Genomic DNA, 19,821 nt, shown 5'->3' with positions numbered 1-19,821 from the left:
TGGCTGCAGCCAAACTTGGGGCTTCCGGATGAATTGCTGGATCAGCAGGAGTGGGGGTTCCTCCCTCCACTGGGTTCCCATCGCCTGGAGAAGACTGCCCTGCATGACCAGCCGCGCCAGGACCACTGTTTCCTGCAGCTGTCACTGTGTCCTCTGTGGTTGCATTCCCAGTCCTGGTCATCTTCAGACTGACGTCACCATTCATCTGCGTTTCCTGCTGCATGTTGAAACTGGACGGAAAACCTGCAGCACCTTAGGAGTGGGGTCTGTATGAAACTTTGATGCTCTTTATTTTCTTCAAGCTTCTCTTCAAGCTTCTTAAATCCCCTTCTCCGTAAAATTCAAAACCATACTAAGTAAAACAAACAGAGTGCACTCTCACCCTAATTCTGCCTGCCATGCTGCCCTGGTACAGTAAACACACCTCTGAAAAATACCTGCTTCATAAGTGAGCTGACAGTTCCAGATCTGTTCCCCTTTTCCCAAACCCTTTGTGTGTATTCCACTATTTATTAGCACCGGCCTTCCAAAGTCATGTGATGTTTCAGGATTTTCCTCTTTGGACCCTCCTTCCAGGTTCAGTTACCTCCTAGCAAGCACACGGCATTTTGCAAAACCATTTTAAAACCCTGACATATAAAAGCTTCTATGCTTCGTGAGGGTAGGCATCTACATATACAACATTTCAGTGATGCTCCAATTCTGTAATAATTCAAAATTTCAGTTAAAAGGCAGTGCTGTGGTGTACTTGAGAAAGTCTTTACGCATTAGCAATAAACACCTCCACCATTCGAATCTGACTCTGAAAATGTGAGAGACACTGAAATGATGGCTGCCTGAGGATATTGTCTGTAGTGCTGCAATGTTTCTTTTTGTTACTTGCAAACAATGCAAGCGTTCTTCCCCAAGGAAAATGATAATTAAACATGAATGAATAATTAGCATTAATAATAATTGATTTACTTGGCTGTTACTTTTATCCATACTGGCTTACATTTAGATAGCTGGACATTCTACAGATGCAATTTAAGTGAAGTACCTTGCTCAAGGGTAGAATATCGGTGCAATTTGACATTATTTTTATTGGACTTTTTCAGTGCGTTTTACAGGAAGAGCAACAGAAATTCAGCTCACTCAAAAGTAACAGAGCTGGAGGTTTATATCAGAGAAAATAATAATAATTTCTCTTACTTATGAAGAGCTTTTCAACCAGAAGAATCCCCAAAGCACTTTAAACATAGGAGGGCTGATTTTACGGAGCTGTGAAGTGCAGCCCTCCAGGTGACGTACCTTACTAGGGTGACCATAGTTTGGTTTTCAAAAAAGAGGACAGGGGGATAATCGACACTCGACACATGCCTCCAAAGTAACTAATCTTTATTACTTTTTCTAATCCAAAAATCAGCTTAAACTCTCTAGTTTTTATTTAACTTCTTAGCAAGCTCTTAAACAGTTGTAGGGTTGCTATTTCTCTTCCATACCGCCAAACAAGGAAAAATAAACCATTTTAAACTTTTTTCCATTTTAACACAACAAAAGTCTTTATATCGGAGGAAAAAATGAAGACATCATAACTTAGGAGACCTCCTCATTGGTTGCAAAAATTATCAATTTTAACTAAACATTTTGAAATATAATGAAACAAGTTAAACATTGTTATTTCTCATATCCTTAAAAACAGCCACACACACACAAAAACCCTTTTCAAGCTACACTGCGTACGCTGCATGCAAGTTCAAAACATCTACTGGTAATGCATAGAATGAACGAAAATATGCAGGCCTTTGTGTGTTTACAGTCTGAATAATGAGCAAAACAAAATCCTGACAATTCTTGGAATTTTATAAATCCCGATCAGACCAATATTTTAGGTCTCAAATAGAGGACATGTCTGGGAAAAAGAGGACGTCTGGTCACCCTAAATATACAGCAGCCATTCTGGACCAGAGGCCCAGTGCACTGGAGATCAGGGTGAGCAGTGAGAGGTTACTTCACCCATTGAATTATGGGGGAACTTCAGAGAAAACGGACATGTACAACCCCACAGGTGAAATCAGCCAGTGCCAAGGGATCTAATCAGTCAGGCCAAAGAGCAGTCAGAGCAAAGAACACAAAGTGCAAAACCTGAAAAATGGTTGAAGATGAGATGTACAATTCTTACTGATCCTGAAATACAGAGCAGAAATAACTCCCTTCCTATTGTTGGACACATTAGTATTTCTATGTCTAACAAAACATTGGAATTGTACTGGCTATGGGGTGGGCATGTGTACAGTCAGCAGTCAGTCTTTTACCTAAGGTGTGAGAACGGCAACCCTTATCATAAGGCAAATAACCCGTACCTTTCTGTAGCTGCTGATGACGTTTCATTGTTATACTGTACAATATAATGTTCCACCATAAATTCCTTCTTTAATACCACATGCTAATCTCAACATTGCATTTACCAAGTCACACAACTAATGATCAACAAAAATGCTGGCTCAAAGAAACTAAAACAAAATAAGCCCAAATATATATGAAGATTAAGGGCTTTGAGTGCCCAATCAGCTAAATACAGTACCTGCATAGCAGAACTACGCACGACGCCTTTCCTTTCATTTATTCTGCAGTTACACCACTTTGCAGCTATTTTACCTAATATAATTAAGTTCAAGAAACCTTCATTACAGAGCTTTTTTTTAAATCAAAGTCCATTATTAACTACCTAAATAAGCTTTTTCAGCATGTCTGAAGTACAATATGTAGAAACAGGCACCACACTAGTGAAGCACACAGTTACGGAGTATGAATGGAGGGACTGAGTACAACCCTTATCATAAGGCAAATAACCCGTACCTTTCTGTAGCTGCTGATGACGTTTCATTGTTATACTGTACAATATAATGTTCCACTATAAATTCCTTCTTTAATACCACATGCTAATCTCAACATTGCATTTACCAAGTCACACAACTAATGATCAACAAAAATGCTGGCTCAAAGAAACTAAAACAAAATAAGCCCAAATATATATGAAGATTAAGGGCTTTGAGTGCCCAATCAGCTAAATACAGTACCTGCATAGCAGAACTACGCACGACGCCTTTCCTTTCATTTATTCTGCAGTTACACCACTTTGCAGCTATTTTACCTAATATAATTAAGTTCAAGAAACCTTCGTTACAGAGCTTTTTTTTAAATCAAAGTCCATTATTAACTACCTAAATAAGCTTTTTCAGCATGTCTGAAGTACAGTATGTAGAAACAGGCACCACACTAGTGAAGCACACAGTTACGGAGTATGAATGGAGGGACTGAGTACAAGATCACATTACAACAGCTCTCTTCAGAATCTGACACCACAGAAGACCTTCTGCATCTCCATTTTCGCCCTTCAGCCTGTGGCCAGGCGACACAGGACTCAAGGGTTTAGGAGCTGGAGACAGCGCCTTATGGCTACTGTAGATGAACAGCTTCCATTCCTTTCAAGGTTTCTGACTCAGCCTAAAAAATAAAATCACCTATCAGAACGTGGAGCAAGAAAGCAACGGAATAAAAGAAAATACAGGTGGCATAGATTGCTCCTTTAAATCCAGTGCGAGTGCAAATATCCGTGAAGAAAATGACTATCTGGCCCAAGGCAGACCAGTGAGTGGGATATACAGTACGTAATATTGATTTAAGTCCTTACAATAACCAAACAACAAAATCAAAGATGAAAATCAATTACGTTGCAAACCTATATTGAAGTTCTGCATAGAAGGTTGCCGTGACAGTTTTCCCGTTATGCTATAAAGCGTGTTATCGAAAGAAAAGCGGTTTTGATATCTTCCTTTCCAACCCTGCTTGCTTTAAAAGAAGCACTTCTCTGCTACAGCAGGAGCAGCACAGAACACAGGCACAGACATTCCAGGGACTGAGAGGCTTTGCAAGTCCATATTTTTACCTGCTTTTACCCAATTATTTGGTTTCTTTAGTTCTCATTAGGAAACCTGTCCAATAATTAATCCATTCTTCAATTATTGTTATATAAAAACAATCCAGAATCACATCAGGAAAAGAGACCATTTTATGACAAGATATTTACAGAATGACCCTTCCTGGTCAATTCTCGGTACATGCTCTTCTGAGAGTCAATAATTCGCTTGCTGTTCTTTTTTGGTGGTCTACTTTCTGTCAGGCTCTGTGACAAACTACAGTACAACATAAGTCAATCACAGACCGTTGTCTAATAATAAATCCTTACACTTATACAGCGCTTTTCTGGACACTCCACTCAAAGCACTTTACAGGTCATGGGGACTCCCCTCCACCCCACCAGTGTGCAGCCCCACCTGGATGATGCGATAGGAGCCAAAGTGCACCAGTACTCTCCCCACACACCAGCTCTCAGTGAGGAAGAGAACAGAGTGATGAAGCCAGTTCATAGATGGGGATTATTAGGAGGCCAGGGGGCAATTTGACCAGGACATCAGGATTAACATCCCTACTCTTTTTCGAGAGAATTGTTGTTATAATAATATATTTCTCCAGTGCCAACCATAATAACTTTGGGGAAAGATTCAAATAGGAGATCCTCCCGGACACAATACTGCACGTATGGCTGGGTAGGATTTAAACCGCCAAAACAGATTAAAACTAGAAAAACATTCCTCAAAGACTTAAAACTCACTGCAATGAATAAGGACTTCGCAGCGTGTTTTGCCGCTTTGGGTTCGCAGCGGCGTGCAGAAATCCCACAAACGACACTAAGCACATCGTGCCACGGGCCTGCCAGTAACTTGGATTTTGCTTTTACAAAACTGACGGATTTCCGCGAGTTTCACTGCCACGATGGTCAACGTGGTGAAGCAGAGGACCGCTTTCCCCTTTAAGAGTGCCGACGTAAGATCCTGACAGCGGCGTCCGGAGAGAGGCAGCCAATGAGAGACGGCAGCCATGCGGAAGTGGACCGCCCCCGGAGCACAGAGCTGCTGATTTAAGAGGAGCTGGCGGGAACCTGACTCCCTGCACTAACTGTACTTTGTTGCCGATGTCTTTCACGGAGACAAAATAAATTAAATGATTTATACAGATGCTTGTAACGCATGTACAGAAGCTTTACTCCCAGTTCAGTTTGATTTTGACAGTGTGTGAGTGTGACTTGGAAACCAGAAATAGAGTCATCTGCACTCACCACGTACATGTCACGTACAAGGAAAATACTCCGGTATACTTGGTGCTGCAAACACATTCGACATAAACCATACACAAGCAGGACTAACAGGCTTCATTAAGACAAGGCACATGTAATTAGGAATTCTGGCTAGACAAAAAGACGGCAAGAGGAAGAAAGTACATATCCGTTAGGGAATCACAGGACAGTTAATTCAGTGCGATATATTTTTAAGTTTCAAAGGAGCTTTCAGTACAAAAGGTGGCAGTAGCCAAGACTTGCAGCCCTGTCGCTGCCAGGGAGGGTGTAAAGAGTCGGACCAAAACTTAATTCTGACTTAGTCAATTAGAGACGACTGTAGACTTGGGGATGATGTGGAGATGGCTTTTCAGCTCCTGGGGGCTAACAGGTCAGACATTTTCAGCTAAACTGTGGCATCTACAGTAGTTTCAGGTCCATTTCGAGGCTGGGGGTAGGGTAGGTTCCAGGCACCTGACACAGCATTGGGCTACTGTTTGGTTTTGGGTTAGAGTGCCCCTTAAATTTAACTTCAGCTAACATCATGGCTACATTTTTAAGATAGATGAAAAATTCAGATGGAGTTACAGTTTTGTACTGCCCTATGCCTGCTTGTGGCCTTATGTTTTATACATGTTAGTAAAAGCCCTAACAATCACCAGAATGCTGAATCAAGCCAAACAGAGGCCTCAAACACTCAAGTCATTTAAACCATTTGAAACATAACCATAACAACACCTCATCTCCAAGAAATCCTAACCCTAACCCTAAACCAGGTCTGAATGAAATCCACCACTGTCTTTCATTAAAGCCTTAAATTTCCTTCAAAAGCAAAAATATTACTTTACAGAAATTCAGTAGAGCTCTTAACACCAGTTCCCTGCATCAACCCATTCCCTAAATTAATTTGAAACACTGGCACTCCAAACCTTCTGGAGATTCATGTTAATATTAACAATTAATATCAAGTCACCGTGCTCTTAGATAACTCCTTTGCGTATCTGCACTGAGCAGAACAAATATATTACCGTTCTCTGCTTTTGAAAATGAAGCAGTTTAAATCCCCTTCACAGACCACATTTAATAAACCGTCCAATGTTAATCATACATTTCTTCACTGTGACTACACACCCACGAACCCTCGATTTCGGTTATGTTACGTGTAGCACAAATAAAAAGCAATGGGTTGTTGTTTTTTCAAAGAAAATCAATAACACCACTTGCAGTGGCAGAGAAAGCGTGTTTTGAAACTGCCATACTGAAACTTGTTAGTGCACATTAGGCGTCAACCCGCTGTCCTACGGTGAAGAAGGAACAGCGAGAATTAAGAATGAGGTTCTGACGATGTATTCAGATGATGCTGGTTGTGACTTTTAGAATCAATTCTGGAGGATATCCAAGAGTACTTAACTGCCTATGTCGTCTCTCGGGGATACTTGCCTGGTTTCCAAAGACGCCGATGGAGCACGCCGTGGACACTTCACGTGATCCGAACCACACCGAGGCGATCCGGGACGGCATCCCGAGAATGAAGACCTGGGCCAGCGAGCAGGTGAACTGTCCCAACATCGTCACCCCGAACAGGTCGGGTCTGACGCTCGCCACCTTGATCCACGTCCCCACGCAGTTCAGGGCGGACCCGGCCAGAGCTATGACCCGCAGCCCCTTCTTATCCAACAGCCACGTAACGGGGAATATGAAAGGGATGTAGGTGAGCATGTAGATCATGGACATCCAGTCGATGGTGAAGGAGTCCACGTTGTAGAACTTCATGAAGATGTTGTTGATGATGCCGTACTGGATCCACTGAAACGCATTGCAGAGAGAGTAAGAACTGAACAGACAGACGATGAACCATCGCCTTCGGTACAGGTGGGTAGCTAGGGAGCCATCCTCGTTCCCATTGGGGAGTTTCTGGACGTCAGCCGGAGATTTGGGGTCATGAATGATTTTTGCTTTTTCCAGATCCGAAGCATCTTTCTCGGAGGCAGGCGTCTCGTTCATGTTTCTCGGTCAGTTCGATTTTTTTCCCCCTTGATTTCTGGGACCCGGAAACCTTTTCAGGAAGAGCCCTGTAGTATTTTCTATGAATGTCTCTCTGAGAAAGAACACCACGGCTGTTAGGAGATACACAGTTATCTCATGCTAGACGTTTTACTGCACACCGGTTGAGCAAACGGGAAAGAAGATATCGGTTGTGAGAATCAAGGTCCGACAAAAACCCGAAGATAAACTCGTTGTTTTGTTACCCGTCAGATCCTTTGATCTTCAGTAACACCAGCAGTTCTCCTTTTTGGGGAAAAAGTCACGTGCGGGTGCACTTCAGTTTCTTCTTTGGCTATATGACGAGTTGTTTTTTATATTAGCTACCTGATATTGCGGCTTAAAAACAATACGTTCGGTTTGTTTGAAGGACAGTACGTACTTTGTTACCAAAATCGCTAACCTAATCGTAAAAAAATAAGAACAAACTTGGCAACTTTATGACAAAGGAGAAACTTTTCAGGACTTCCTTATGATGCAGAAATCGGAGCCACATGATGATGGTAAGTCATCATTACAGTTGTGTTGCGGCATGCTGATCCCTTTAGGGACTGAAAGTACAAAAAGACACAGCCTTACTAGTCCAAATCCCGTCGGGGAAAAAAAATAAGTCTTCAAACTTCAGAGCGGTCATGCTCCGGCCTCCAATGTAAACGCCGGCTTCCTACAACCACGTGGTGTAGAAGCTCCACCCTGCGAACTTTAACCAATAGTTGTTAAAAGACATCGCTCTGAGCTCGTACGGTGGAGTTATCCTTATCTGTAATATTCTCAGAAATGAATAGATTTTGAAATAGGCAAATATACGAGACAGGGGAAATAGACTGTATACAACAGATAGGTTACACTGAGAGCAGATGCAAAATCCTAAACATCCACAGTGTCGAAAAGATATTTAAATGAGAATTGTAGAGATCTCAACGAATGGAGATTAGATTGCCTTGTTTTCCTTTTCATAGTCCGTTCAGATGATTCCCTCCGAACTAATGGAATGCATTGCCTTGTTAGCTCGTAGACTTTCGTCAATGTTTACAGGGGGCTCGGTCCCATCTGCAGTTCAGTACTCGAGACGATTTGCAGAAGGAAGACCGCGACAGCTCCAACCAACGCGCCAATGCACTGAAATTCTGGATCTCGGAAATCAAGCTAAAATAAGACCCTGCGCCTCCGTTTGTACCACACTGTCAGATTCACTTCATTCTTTCAGATGAATAAATTTAGCGCTGCCTCGTCGGCATGCTCACTGCCTCGAGGTGAATTTGATTACAACGCCTATCCCGCTGCTGTTCTTTGGTAGACTTTATCTTATGAAACTGAAGATTAAGCGGCGATGATCTGAAAATGTCCTTTGTCACATTCCTCTGGTGACTAGTACGCTCTGTGTCATAAAATGTGCAAACGTGTTTTTTTTAAGTTAAAAAATGTTTTAAAGGTATTTTCACAGAAAAATTATGTTGTTTTTTTTTGTTTCACAGTTCCGGTAAAGGGCAGGCCAGCTATTTTATTCAATTAAGTCAAGTTTGTTTTGTCACTTTGTTTCCAATTTGTGTTCAGCCTTTGCCCATTTAGAGAAACACTGCATTCAGTTTGCCAGACGGAAATGATCAACACAATCCATAGCTGTTATCCTCTAAATCCTTCTACAGTTCTCCTGTGACAAGAACTTGAATAGCCACTGCACACGTGAGAGAACTCCCTTTAGTTGCATTCTTAGTAGTAGATTGTCATCGAAACACGTGGTTGACCTTATCATAGCAAACTAATGGGATTTTAAGTCATCTGTGGCGGCTGGTGGTCCTATGACAACCAAGCAATAACCAGTCAGATCTGTGACGTACTAGCAAAATACATTTTAATCTTTTCCAAAGCGACGTGGATCCTTTCCTTATCAATCTGCTATTGCTGTTCTCCTCTCCTGAGGTGTCTATGTAGGGGAGACCCACGTGATACGAGACAGGTGTTGTAAAAATAAAATACTAGGACAATGCTGAGAAGCGCTGCTTTCAAAGAAAACCGATGAAAATGTTTCATTAATAGAGAATGCTTAAACGGTGTCTTTAAATCCTTTGCGGTGCTAAGCTAATATTCCTCTTGCGACGAAATCGTGTTTTGTTCTACTGAAATCAACCTCCAGGGGGAGCTGTTTTCCTTTCTTTCATCTTTATTTTGAAAACCACAAGCCGCAAATACAAAATGTCATTTAGTTTTCATTTATCACAATGTTTTGAAATGTTTTAACGTAAATGTTACCTCAGCAAAATAAAATATTTTGATGCTCATAAACACTATAAAAATACATTCATATTTGTTAGACAATCAAAACGGAATACTGGCACTGAGTTCACCTGACGGTATAGAGCGACATCTGACGAATAATCACGGGCTTTTTATAAATACATTTTCAGTATACAGTATACATAAACCTCTTAACTACTTTTGCAACCATGTCTAAGCAGCAGCATTTTAAACTTTTCAGAGAAAAATTAAGGATTTTCTCCACTGTGTCGTGATGGCAGTATATTTAAACATGCTGCTTTGTACAGAAAGAACAAAACAAAAAAATAAATTCCAAAGTCTTTTTTTTCTGTTTGCTTTTAACAAAAATAAAAATCAATTCTCTTCTGGACAAAATAATAAAAGCGTGTATATACAAAAGACTGTAAAACTACAACTCCCACATTCATTTGAGCGGATACAGACATCGAAATAAATATGACACTTAAATCTTAAAATGACCTTGTATGTAAAAGTGAGCAGAATATTACTCCTTAGAATGTGATGTTTTCCAGGTCTTACGAGACTTAGCTAAAGAAAACTTCCTTCCGAGTTTTCTGGATTGTGAACAAATGTAAGTCGCTTATTGATGGGGGGAAATGTGAAGACCAAGTACTGGCGATTTGGTAGATAAGATAGCAGTCTAGTTATCATCTGTATCACGATGATATCAAGACCTCAGACATCATGTCCTTAATGGACACAAGTCCTAGGAATAAAACATGACATGTGCCAAAAGTTTTTTTCTAAAAAAATAGAGGTCTACAAAAGTAATATAAATGTCAAGGACTTGTATGTCCAACTGGACACTGCTATTCACGTTAGTTTTGCAAAATCAAAACGCGCATCTCGTAAAATATTCCAGGTATCGCAAAAATCTTTCCGCAGTTTTCTACGTTCAGAGGTAACAACCGCAGCTCCATATTTACCTTTTCTGTCCTACAACGGATGGAGGAGAGGTAGGCTTTAATACAAAATACAATATTTTCTTTTCTAGCAGAGCTTAAAATTTACTGTCGCGTATTCAAAAATAGAATGAGTCGACATTATTTTAAATTACGTTTCTCTATCAAACATTCTTTTATGATGAATGCAACATTCAGAAAAAAACGATCTCTGTCCAAACTGTCCACTGACACAGTTTACGTTTTTAAATTTTACACACAAAAAGCTTACATGTATGGAGTATCTATGGCATAATGAATTACCGTGGCAGTCAGCTGTGTGGATGTGTGCACCCTCGCAAAGAGAATTTTCCCCGGTCTGTACCATAGCTCACTGTTTTCAAGGTACTGAATACCTTTGTTACCTCACTACAAAACTAAACGGATTCAAAGTCCAGAATGGAAAACATGCTACCACTAGGGGGCAGAGTACAAAAAAAAATAAACAACAGCGGGCGACATCCAAATACACTACTAGCTAGTGACATCTTGAAAGAAGTACGCACAGCGCATGTTAGTCTCTCAGTTAAAACGTTGTATACATTCATTTTCAAGGAAAGATTAGTTACATTTAAAAATCCATTAAAATTCCGTAACATGTTAAGCAGTCAAGTTGCTATTGCTCGTTTGATCGGAATAAAGTGTTAACTTAAAAACGAACACAAAACCATACCAAAATACTAGATATAGGTAGGTTCATATTAAGTCATTTCTACCTGTACCTAGGAAATTCGGTTTCATAATCGCCCTTTAAAATCAAGGATTACGACAATAAGCATCTTTCCTGTGGTTGTTTTTTTTCCTCAAGCACAAAGTCATGGCTCGTTAGCACAGATTTACACGAAAACGTGCTGTAAACGACGAGGCTAGGGATCACCTTTTCTAACCTGAGGGACGCGCTCAGCTCCATTAAGAGACGCGGGCTTTTTAAGACGAAAGAGGACGGGGCGGGTGGGTTTGACTCTGACAGTAGGCACAAACTACAGACTCAACACATCTTCATTCACAACGACCCTTAACAGGACAACAGGTCGACAGCCCCACCCCCCACGCCTCAGTCGCCGTCAGTGCTGAAAGCGTGGCGAGGTGATGTGGGGTTGATGAAAGGCGCCGTGGGGCGAGTAGAGTATTTCGGAGGGCTGGGAGCTCAGGGCGGAGCAGAAGGGCTCGTGGTTGCTTAGCACCGTGGACAGATGTTTGGCCTCTTCGGTCAACCTCTGGACTTCCTTGCGCAGAGCCGCGTTCTCCTTCTCCAGATTTTCGCTCTCCTGGAAAGGAAAAAAAACAACAATGGCGGGGCCCCCATCAAAGATGGCTGAAGTCTCCGTAAGACCTCCAGAAAACCCAAGTTCATTTACAGTTACAAGCCCCCCCGAAGAGATGAACAAAGGAGGATACGGGATGTACATGTGTTACATCAATACCATGTTATCAATTGGTTCTCGTTTTGCTCGTTGCTGGCATCTGCTTCTAAACTAGAATTACACTGCACCAATACTGGTTAACAACAGACCTCCAGCCATTCCTACAGTAGGAATCTGTTCCCTCAGAGTTTGTAATTACTGACTAAATCGTCTATCACTTCCTGTCCTATAATTCGAGACTGGAGAGGTGAACTAAAGCACTGCAAGGCAATTCTGTGTGTGTTGCTGTCCGCCTGTGCTACATTGTTGTGTGTTTCATAAATCCAGAATCTGGGTGATGATAGTGCATCAAGAATACGTAGGTATTATTAATCAGATGAATTTTCACTAGGATGTTTTTTTTTAATCATTAAAAATGATTCCTTAAAATAGAAACAAAAACAAAAATAAAATGGCCTAAAAACAGGAGTACTTTTGCAGAAATGTATTGTCATTGGTGATGCAATGCCTGTTCTACACCATAGGGCAGCATGATGCTCTCTGAATGGAAGATTTCTAGGGGCAAATATCAGTTGTTGCACACAACCACAGCCAATGCAGAGGATGTTGGTGGTTATTTTTCCTCCTGAACTGTAGGAAAAACAAAAAGGTTCCAGTGTACTCTGCCAATAGCCTAGTACAGCTCAGGAAGGCTGTACCACACCACTGACTTACTGTAAACAAGGCTCAGGGCAAGCCCCGCTGACAGACTGCATACACGTCACTCGTTTAAATAGGCAGCTGTCGCTTGCTTGTTACCAGAAATGATAGCTTCACATTCTGATCTGCCCACTACTAGATTAAGAGCATTTTCATTGAAGAAAAAATAAGCAGAAAAACCACAGTTCTGACAGGAAACGTGTCACCGATAGGGAAAAAACAGACTGGGTTCTTCCTGTTTATCATGTGCAGTGGTGAAACCGAAACCACAGACTATAGTGAACAGACAAGTGCTGGTCCATAATATGAAAAGGCACTACTTTCCCAGCTTCTTAACGGAAGACCTGTATCCACTTTTCTACACGGATAGGGACGATATGGAGTGCCGTTTCCAGCAAAAGATTAGATTGGCTCTAGAGTGGCCTGTTCAGAGATCATTTGACAACGATACGATAGCATAAATTCAGGGCAGTCCTTCAGAATGGAAGATAGTGCTAAGTGGCAGGTCAGAAGTGCTGAACCTTTTTGGTCTCTAACAGTGAAGAACTGAAGGGTCTGTGATCCAAGTGTTCAGAATCCTCACAGGCACTGATGAAGTCAACCCAATGGACATCTTCGGTAGCAACAAGATACTTCAGTGAAACAAGAACTAGAGGTCATACGTGGAAACTACACAGAAGTGCTTTTACACTTGAGAAGAAGAGACACTTCTTGACCTAAAGGATTGTGGTAGTATGTAAAAGGCTATGCGGCCATGTTGTTGAACCCGATACACTGGCTTCTTTCAAAAAGCTGCTAGATGAGATCCCCTGAGCAAGTATCTGCTAACTGGGCTCCTCTGGTTTGTTACCTTTCTTATGTTCTGAAGCTGAATGGCACAGGCAAGGAGAAATCTGAAAAGGGGTTTAAAAAGATAACATTGAAGTTAACGTGTAAAAGCAGGCCTATTTCTTTGGGTAAAAGACAAGGTTTATCAGTGGTGCTCGGGCAAGGAATAACTCATAAAGAAGAACTAGTGGAATATCAGGTATATAAGATATGGTATTTAAAGCATAGGGAATAGGTGGGATATAGCACTACAGAAAAACTATGATATTCCATGGCTAAAATAACTGGCAAAGCTCTCTTTTGTTATTCATTTTATGTGTCCATTGACTAACATCAATTTTGTTCAGATCAGTCCTATATGCCCTCCATTAGTCTTTCCAAAATTCATGTAAAATACTGATACATTTTGTGTTTGTTCTAAAGTCAATTTCTGATCTGATCTTAATGTTGACTGAAAGCTACTGAAATAATTTGGAGGATTTGTCTGTCCCTTCTCTGCAACAGGGACATGTAAAATTGGTTGTGTGGATTTCAGCACACAGTATCTATCAGTACAGCACAGTACAGTTAGCAGTTTTTCCTTTGGAGTAGCATGACTGTGGAGCTGTCCCTTTGCCTTGCACATGAGGATAGAGCAGAAAGCAGACCTCACAGAAGGCCTGCTGATGTTATTCGATGGTCGAAGGCCATATGGTCTCAGTAAGCATGAAAGCTTTTTAGCTAGTAACAGTAAAACAGAACTTTTACATTTTTTAGCAGCTTATGAAAGTGCAAGGATGCTTGAATCCATGCTAACATAACAGGTTCGTAGGCAGTGGTAACCATAACTGAAAATAGCTAGAACTAAACAGCCCATCTGTTGCTTTCTGGGTCTTTAAGCAATAGGATAAGCCTTTCGCATAGCTTTAACATTCTTGTTGCAACATTGTTGTTGAAATCACCAGTGATCTCTGTCACTGGTGGGGATGGTGTGTACCTGGTAAACTGGCAATGAATGTCTGCCTCCCTGTAAGATAAACTTTTCTCGGTCCTCCCAGGAATGTCATCTGCTGTGTCTGACAGCCTGCAGGAGGCTTGAAGAGATGCTGAAGGTTTAGATCAGATGGTCAAAAAGACCCACTGTTTTATACACTCATGTAGTATTTCTGTTCCCTGAAGCAGACTGCAGAAAGGACACATTGTGAGCATCACCTTGCTGTAATACTCTTTAAATTGTAATTTAGGAGGGACACAGCTATGTACATGATGCTTCCCTCATCTCTGGGTGTGACTGGTGACTTAAAGAAGGTATTGCAGGCTCGAGGCAAAAGCTCATAGGAAGAGGTTATTTGAATACAGCTTCTATGTTTAACACAAGTAATTTAACAAGATAAAAACTCTAACTTTTTTAAGCCATGCTAAACTGCAGTAGCAGAAACAAATGGAACACCTTTCAGTCTTTACTTTAAGGTAGCAGTGCATTGTTCAAGTAAAAGATTATTTCCCTGAACCAATTTCTTAACTGTAGATATCTGTTTTTAAGTCAATTAAGGCAATAACTCACATTGGGTTACTGGTTTCCCTTCCAAGAGTTTCGTGTCAATTAAAGAACGGAGACGCTCATTTCCCTTCAGTACAGTTAGTATTAATTCTAATCAGGCCTACACCAGAAGTAGTTCTTTCTGCGTAATTCATTTTCTTCCTTGTGAAAGTTGATGACTAAGAACTATACAGCAGCAAAATTGTGCGCCTCGTCAATGAACAGCCACAACAGTTTTAAATGAAAGTCAACAGGCGGCAATTAAAACTGAGCACAACCATTGTCACTGGCCTGGCTAGGCAATATTACTGCTGTGTGCACTATACTTACCAGAAGCACAGTACAGTACAATTTTCCCATCCTCTCAAGGAAGTTACAGAGCTCATCCACATACAGCTAACTGCTGCTGCAGCTCTTCACTAGTCTTTTCTGAATTCACATATCATTCATCAGCTTCCTGTTCTCTAACGTCCACAGGTCAGCAACATTTAGATAGACAGCCAAAAGCTACAATTTTACATGATCCTAAACAAAAATATATGTTTGCTTATTTCAGAGCAGCCCTTGTTTTTCATACGCCTTCTCAGAATTGATGTCTTCTACCTCCGGCTTGTGCTTCGTGATGAGCTCATCTGCACTTGATTAATTAATGCAAAAGTCTGTTGAATAAGTAAAGAATATCTGTTCCCAGTTCAGAACACAACAGGAGCTGTCAGAATGATGCATCGCAGCATGGTGTCTTACACTCCTAGCTTTTGCCGAGATGTTCCCATAGGCCCTTTCCGATTTGCCCACTTTGTAAGTTTTACTGGGCAGTCTGTCTGATCAAGGTTAATTCTCTCTTTAGTATTTTGGGGAAGAGTTACATGACAGTCAGAAATCCAGTGTAAAGCTCAGCAGACCTAATCTTCTTCCAACCCTGAAGTAACGACTTCTGCCAATGAGTGATGGTCTTCTGTACCATCTCCCCACAATGTGCACAAACCCCATTGTGGTTCCCGAGTGTGTATACCAGGATGGACCCTACCTCTTTACTCCGACCTATATAAAAGATGCCTAGTGACGTGTGCCACAGACTACACATGAGGGTGATCTGCACGCATATTCACATGTGTTCATGCATGGTTTCAGAAGATACATGTACTCATAGATTATGCATTCACAAGGTAAGTTCTGAATATTATGACCGAGTCGCTGTGGTGTTTCGTACATCCCTCGGGACCCGAAGGCTGTGTGGATTGTTTCACCCACCCTAGGTTGGACTTGCAGTAACATGTTATCACTCTGAGGTGCTGGGAAGACTGACCAGATGTGGGCTGCAGTTAAGGAGCTATTCACTTAAATTCCTCACCAGATGCAAGCTGTCTGCTTTCTGTGTCTGTCTCATCCTGCTCTTTTGAGCTGCAATCCGATTCTTCTCCCTCCTGATCACCTTCTTCACATCGTCGGAGGAGTCCTGCAGGACAGAGTCAAAGATGAAAGATCCCCTGAGGGAGCTGAATCTTAAAGTGAAGAACGGAATGAAATCAAGTGCATCTTGTCGCTGATCTGTGATGTGTTGCTGTTGAAAGCTGACATGCGGACACCCTGCATTATCTTTGATAAAATTGCTTAAAGTCAATAGCAGCTTAAACATACCCAAGCTAAAATAGATCCTACAACACTTATTTCTATGATCAGAACCCTACTTTTTTCTCATTTCTGTATTAATCTTAAAAAGATATTTAAAACTTTTGGCTATACATGCCACAAAACATGGTGACTATGCATTGGAGGGAAAGTGCAGAAGGCTGTTTTCACAACCTGTCTTGTGCAGCCTTACACTGAAAAAGGCATCTAGCCACCTCAAAAGATCTGATCTGGACAGACTGTGTTTCTTAGAAAGAAAATACAGTGCTGTATTTCCACCATACGTGCTGAGAGAAGAAAATGGGATTTCTGTATAACACTGAGTCAACTGTATGAAAGAGAAAACACTTATCAGATTATGTTGAGTGCCTGAAAGCAGTTAATGAGTAATACACCAGTCGTTGGAATGAGGCTGAGTGAAAGAAAGACAAAGAGAAATTTAACTAAAGCCTTGTGTGAGCTTATTTAGACACTCATATATAAATATGGGGAAGATTAGAATAGCTCAGGCCTCATGCAAAGTGAAGCACTTGGGGTTGTTAAAATGATTCCCCTCTACTAACAGGCTATCTGAAGAACCCCAGGAGTCTTCCAGGCAATGTAGAATGTACTGCTCATCACCCACTGCTAGGACAGGACCAGTGATTGTAGGAGCCCTCTAGACCTCCAGAACAAGCTCCATCCTTCCAGAAAAAAGCCACCAGAAATAAAGGAACAACACAGAAAGGGTCAAGTGGTGCCAAGATAAGAAAATCTGCAGAGTGGAGAACTGTAGGAAAGACTGGGTTAAGAAATGTAAAGATGGGTAAGTTTAATTCACTAAAAGAAAATTTAATAATTTATAATAGAGGATGTGTGCACCCAGTTGATATTGTTATCTCTGCTGATGCTTAGTTCACTAACATACTGTTGCTAAGATGCTTTTTCACAACCTCTTCATGATAATACATACTGTTCAGATTTGCTACCTGTAAAATTCAAACAGTCTTTTTTATCATGAAGAGGCTGAACAGAAGAGATGTGATAGCATGCATCTTAAAAAGATGCAGATACAGGACACTTTAAAACGAAAAAGGATACCCCCTGCCTGTAGCTGTAAAGTTTCTTTTTACTTTTCAGTATGGGAGTAACACCTATTTCTATATATTATTGTTACTGTTTTTTAGAGTAATCATGTTTTGACACTGCTACCCATGGAGTAATTTAACAAAGTCCTTTCAGGCTTGACAGAAGGCATAAAAATATTTCACTGGTTCCTTTGTCTGCACATTTCCACTTCATCAACATGTAAAAATTTTAAATAATCACCATTAAATCAGGTTTGTTATTAGGTCTCAGCTGCTTTGACTACATCAATTAAAAACTGGCTGAAGGTGGGTTGTATTGAGGTCACAGTTTTGCAGTGTTCTGTTTCCAGTACCAATCCAGAGTTCAACCTTCTATGTCAGTGATCGGTTATTCACTGAGAGCGTGTGCACATGTGTTTTGCGCAGCTCTGTGGTAGCAGCTAATGATGAGGGGATTTTACCAGTTCATCAGTATTTCCTCAGAACACACCCTGTTTCATGTCCTGAAAGCTACAGTTTTAAAGGTATCAAAATGAATAAACTTGAGTTTCTTCTCACAAAAGGTGCTTGCTCTGTGGCATTTTGTCTTCTTTCATAGATTAGTGAGAAACATTTACTCCATCCAGATGTGATCCACATAACTCGATCACCGACTGCAACTTTAAAAAAGACATGCCCTCCACACACACAGTGACAGAAGTGAATTAAGTAATGCAGTGTTTTTACAGTGGCTGTTGAACGTATTGCATTCAAGTTAACATAACAGCCCCCTTAAGACAGGGGAAAGTCCAGGCAAAGGGAAAATCTGTACGAACTATGTTGCATCTTGAAGTGCAATGTGGCGATACCCAAGGAAGTTACATTCTAATTAACTCCATGTCTAATATCATGTCCTAGAGGCCTCTATAACTTTGTTCGTTCATCTCTTCCCACACACTGGATTAACTCTTCACCAATCACAAACACACAAGCATCCTTTTTCATACCCCTGAACACCACTTTTTGCAAGTGCAACACACTTAAAGTGACATATCACTGTTGCATCTATAAAACTTGACTGAGGTTTACTCAGCAGCATTAATAACTTATCAGTCAGTTGCCGACATTGGAGTTGACGCTACGACAGAGAAGCATTCTCTTCCTTAAAAGGGTTAAAGTCACATATGCTCTCTGGGTGTTCAACCTTGAGAGCGGACATCCTGCACACAGTTGACTGGCACACATACTAACACAGGCTGCCAGTGCCTGATCACCACACGTGTTGAAAGGACTGTAAAACTTAGAGGGGGATGTCTGGCTGTCTTTGCTACAGCATTGTGTTGAACCTGTCTCAGAAAACAGAAACACTACCGGGATGAAGAAAACCTTAAGTGTGGCTGAAATACGTCATTCACGAGGAAGATACAGAAAGAATGTTTCTTTTAGACTTTCAAAATTGTTCCAACACAAGTTTATTGTGCATGGATACACACAGAGCATCTGCATAATAGAGACCATCTTAAATTCTGAGTTAGTATCTTGAGGGAACTGTTCTCCTGTAGCCCCTTGCACAGCTGTTTACCTTCATCTATGCTGGTGAAAGCTCTGGCTACGATATGTTTGCTAGCAATAATAGAAATAAAAGAGTGTTCTTTACCTGCTTGCTGCCTGGTGACGGTGATCTGGTGAAACTTGTGTCATTACTGTCAGAACCCTGTGCCATAGCAGACTATGTCTCTGAAAGCTCACAGAACTCTCCACTTCTGCTTTCTCTGTGTCTGTGTGTGCACTGAACTGCTCCCGTCCGCCTCACTTTGCCTTCTGTACTTAATGAATAATTCTCTCGCTCTCTCTCGCTCTCTCTCTCCCTCTCCCTCTCCCTCTGTTACACTTCTGTGCCTCTGTGAGACTTTATCTCAGTTGTCTTCGCTGTGTCTGATGTGGTTTCTGGTAAGATCGATGTAAGTGACTCGCAACTGGAAGTCACATGACATGGAAACTTTTAACAAAAACATTCAGGAATACAAAGTTGCCTCAAAACCCCAGAAAAAGCCCACTTACTCTCTCTGCCTAGGTGAAAGTATGAAGATCATTTTCACAATGTAAGAAGTTGTTTACACAGACAAAGCATACCATATATAAACCAATTAAAAAACAACACTATTATTATGATGAGCACTAATGATATTAGAGCTGATTCTCAGGAAATTCAGTTAGATGTGAACAGAGTTGCAGATGTAAGTTTGGGACCCTAATGCTAGAATTAGATGATCTGTGAAATCTCAGATACTGATGACTGACAAAGAAGTACTGTACTAAC

General features: G+C 41.1%; 2 protein-coding genes across 4 annotated transcripts in view; both read right to left on the bottom strand.

The window, feature by feature from the left end:
- Positions 1–8,263, bottom strand: part of LOC102686140 (FLVCR heme transporter 2) — a 37,760-nt gene extending 29,497 nt beyond the window's left edge. For all 3 annotated transcript variants that reach the window (XR_011190214.1, XM_069193167.1, XM_069193168.1), the window contains exon 1: positions 6,596–8,263. Coding sequence is in view for 2 of the 3 variants with exons in the window: in XM_069193167.1 (XP_069049268.1) it covers positions 6,596–7,159 (564 nt within the window). In the remaining variant the exon portion in view is untranslated. The remainder of the gene's footprint in view (positions 1–6,595) is intronic.
- Positions 8,264–9,336: 1,073 nt separating this feature from the next.
- On the bottom strand, positions 9,337–19,401 carry batf (basic leucine zipper transcription factor, ATF-like). Its single transcript, XM_006632201.3, has 3 exons — positions 19,159–19,401; positions 16,178–16,282; positions 9,337–11,684 (listed from the first exon to the last, which is right to left on the bottom strand). The coding sequence occupies exons 1-3, from the start codon at positions 19,222–19,224 to the stop codon at positions 11,481–11,483; spliced, it is 375 nt and encodes a 124-aa protein (XP_006632264.1). The 5' UTR covers positions 19,225–19,401; the 3' UTR covers positions 9,337–11,480.
- Positions 19,402–19,821: the final 420 nt, after the last annotated feature.

This window comes from Lepisosteus oculatus, chromosome 8 (assembly GCF_040954835.1).
Source record: "Lepisosteus oculatus isolate fLepOcu1 chromosome 8, fLepOcu1.hap2, whole genome shotgun sequence".
Taxonomy (NCBI): domain Eukaryota; kingdom Metazoa; phylum Chordata; class Actinopteri; order Semionotiformes; family Lepisosteidae; genus Lepisosteus; species Lepisosteus oculatus.
This window is presented reverse-complemented; position numbering and strand designations above follow the sequence as displayed.

What these genes read in the sequence shown, in the direction of transcription:
- batf (XM_006632201.3), bottom strand. Translation starts at nt 19,224, where the DNA reads ATGGCACAGGGTTCTGACAGTAATGACACAAGTTTCACCAGATCACCG. An exon ending in CGTCACCAGGCAGCAAGCAG is followed by an intron (nt 16,283 to 19,158) that starts GTAAAGAACACT and finishes TCTGTCCTGCAG; the next exon opens with GACTCCTCCGACGATGTGAA. An exon ending in AAGCAGACAGCTTGCATCTG is followed by an intron (nt 11,685 to 16,177) that starts GTGAGGAATTTA and finishes TTTCCTTTCCAG; the next exon opens with GAGAGCGAAAATCTGGAGAA.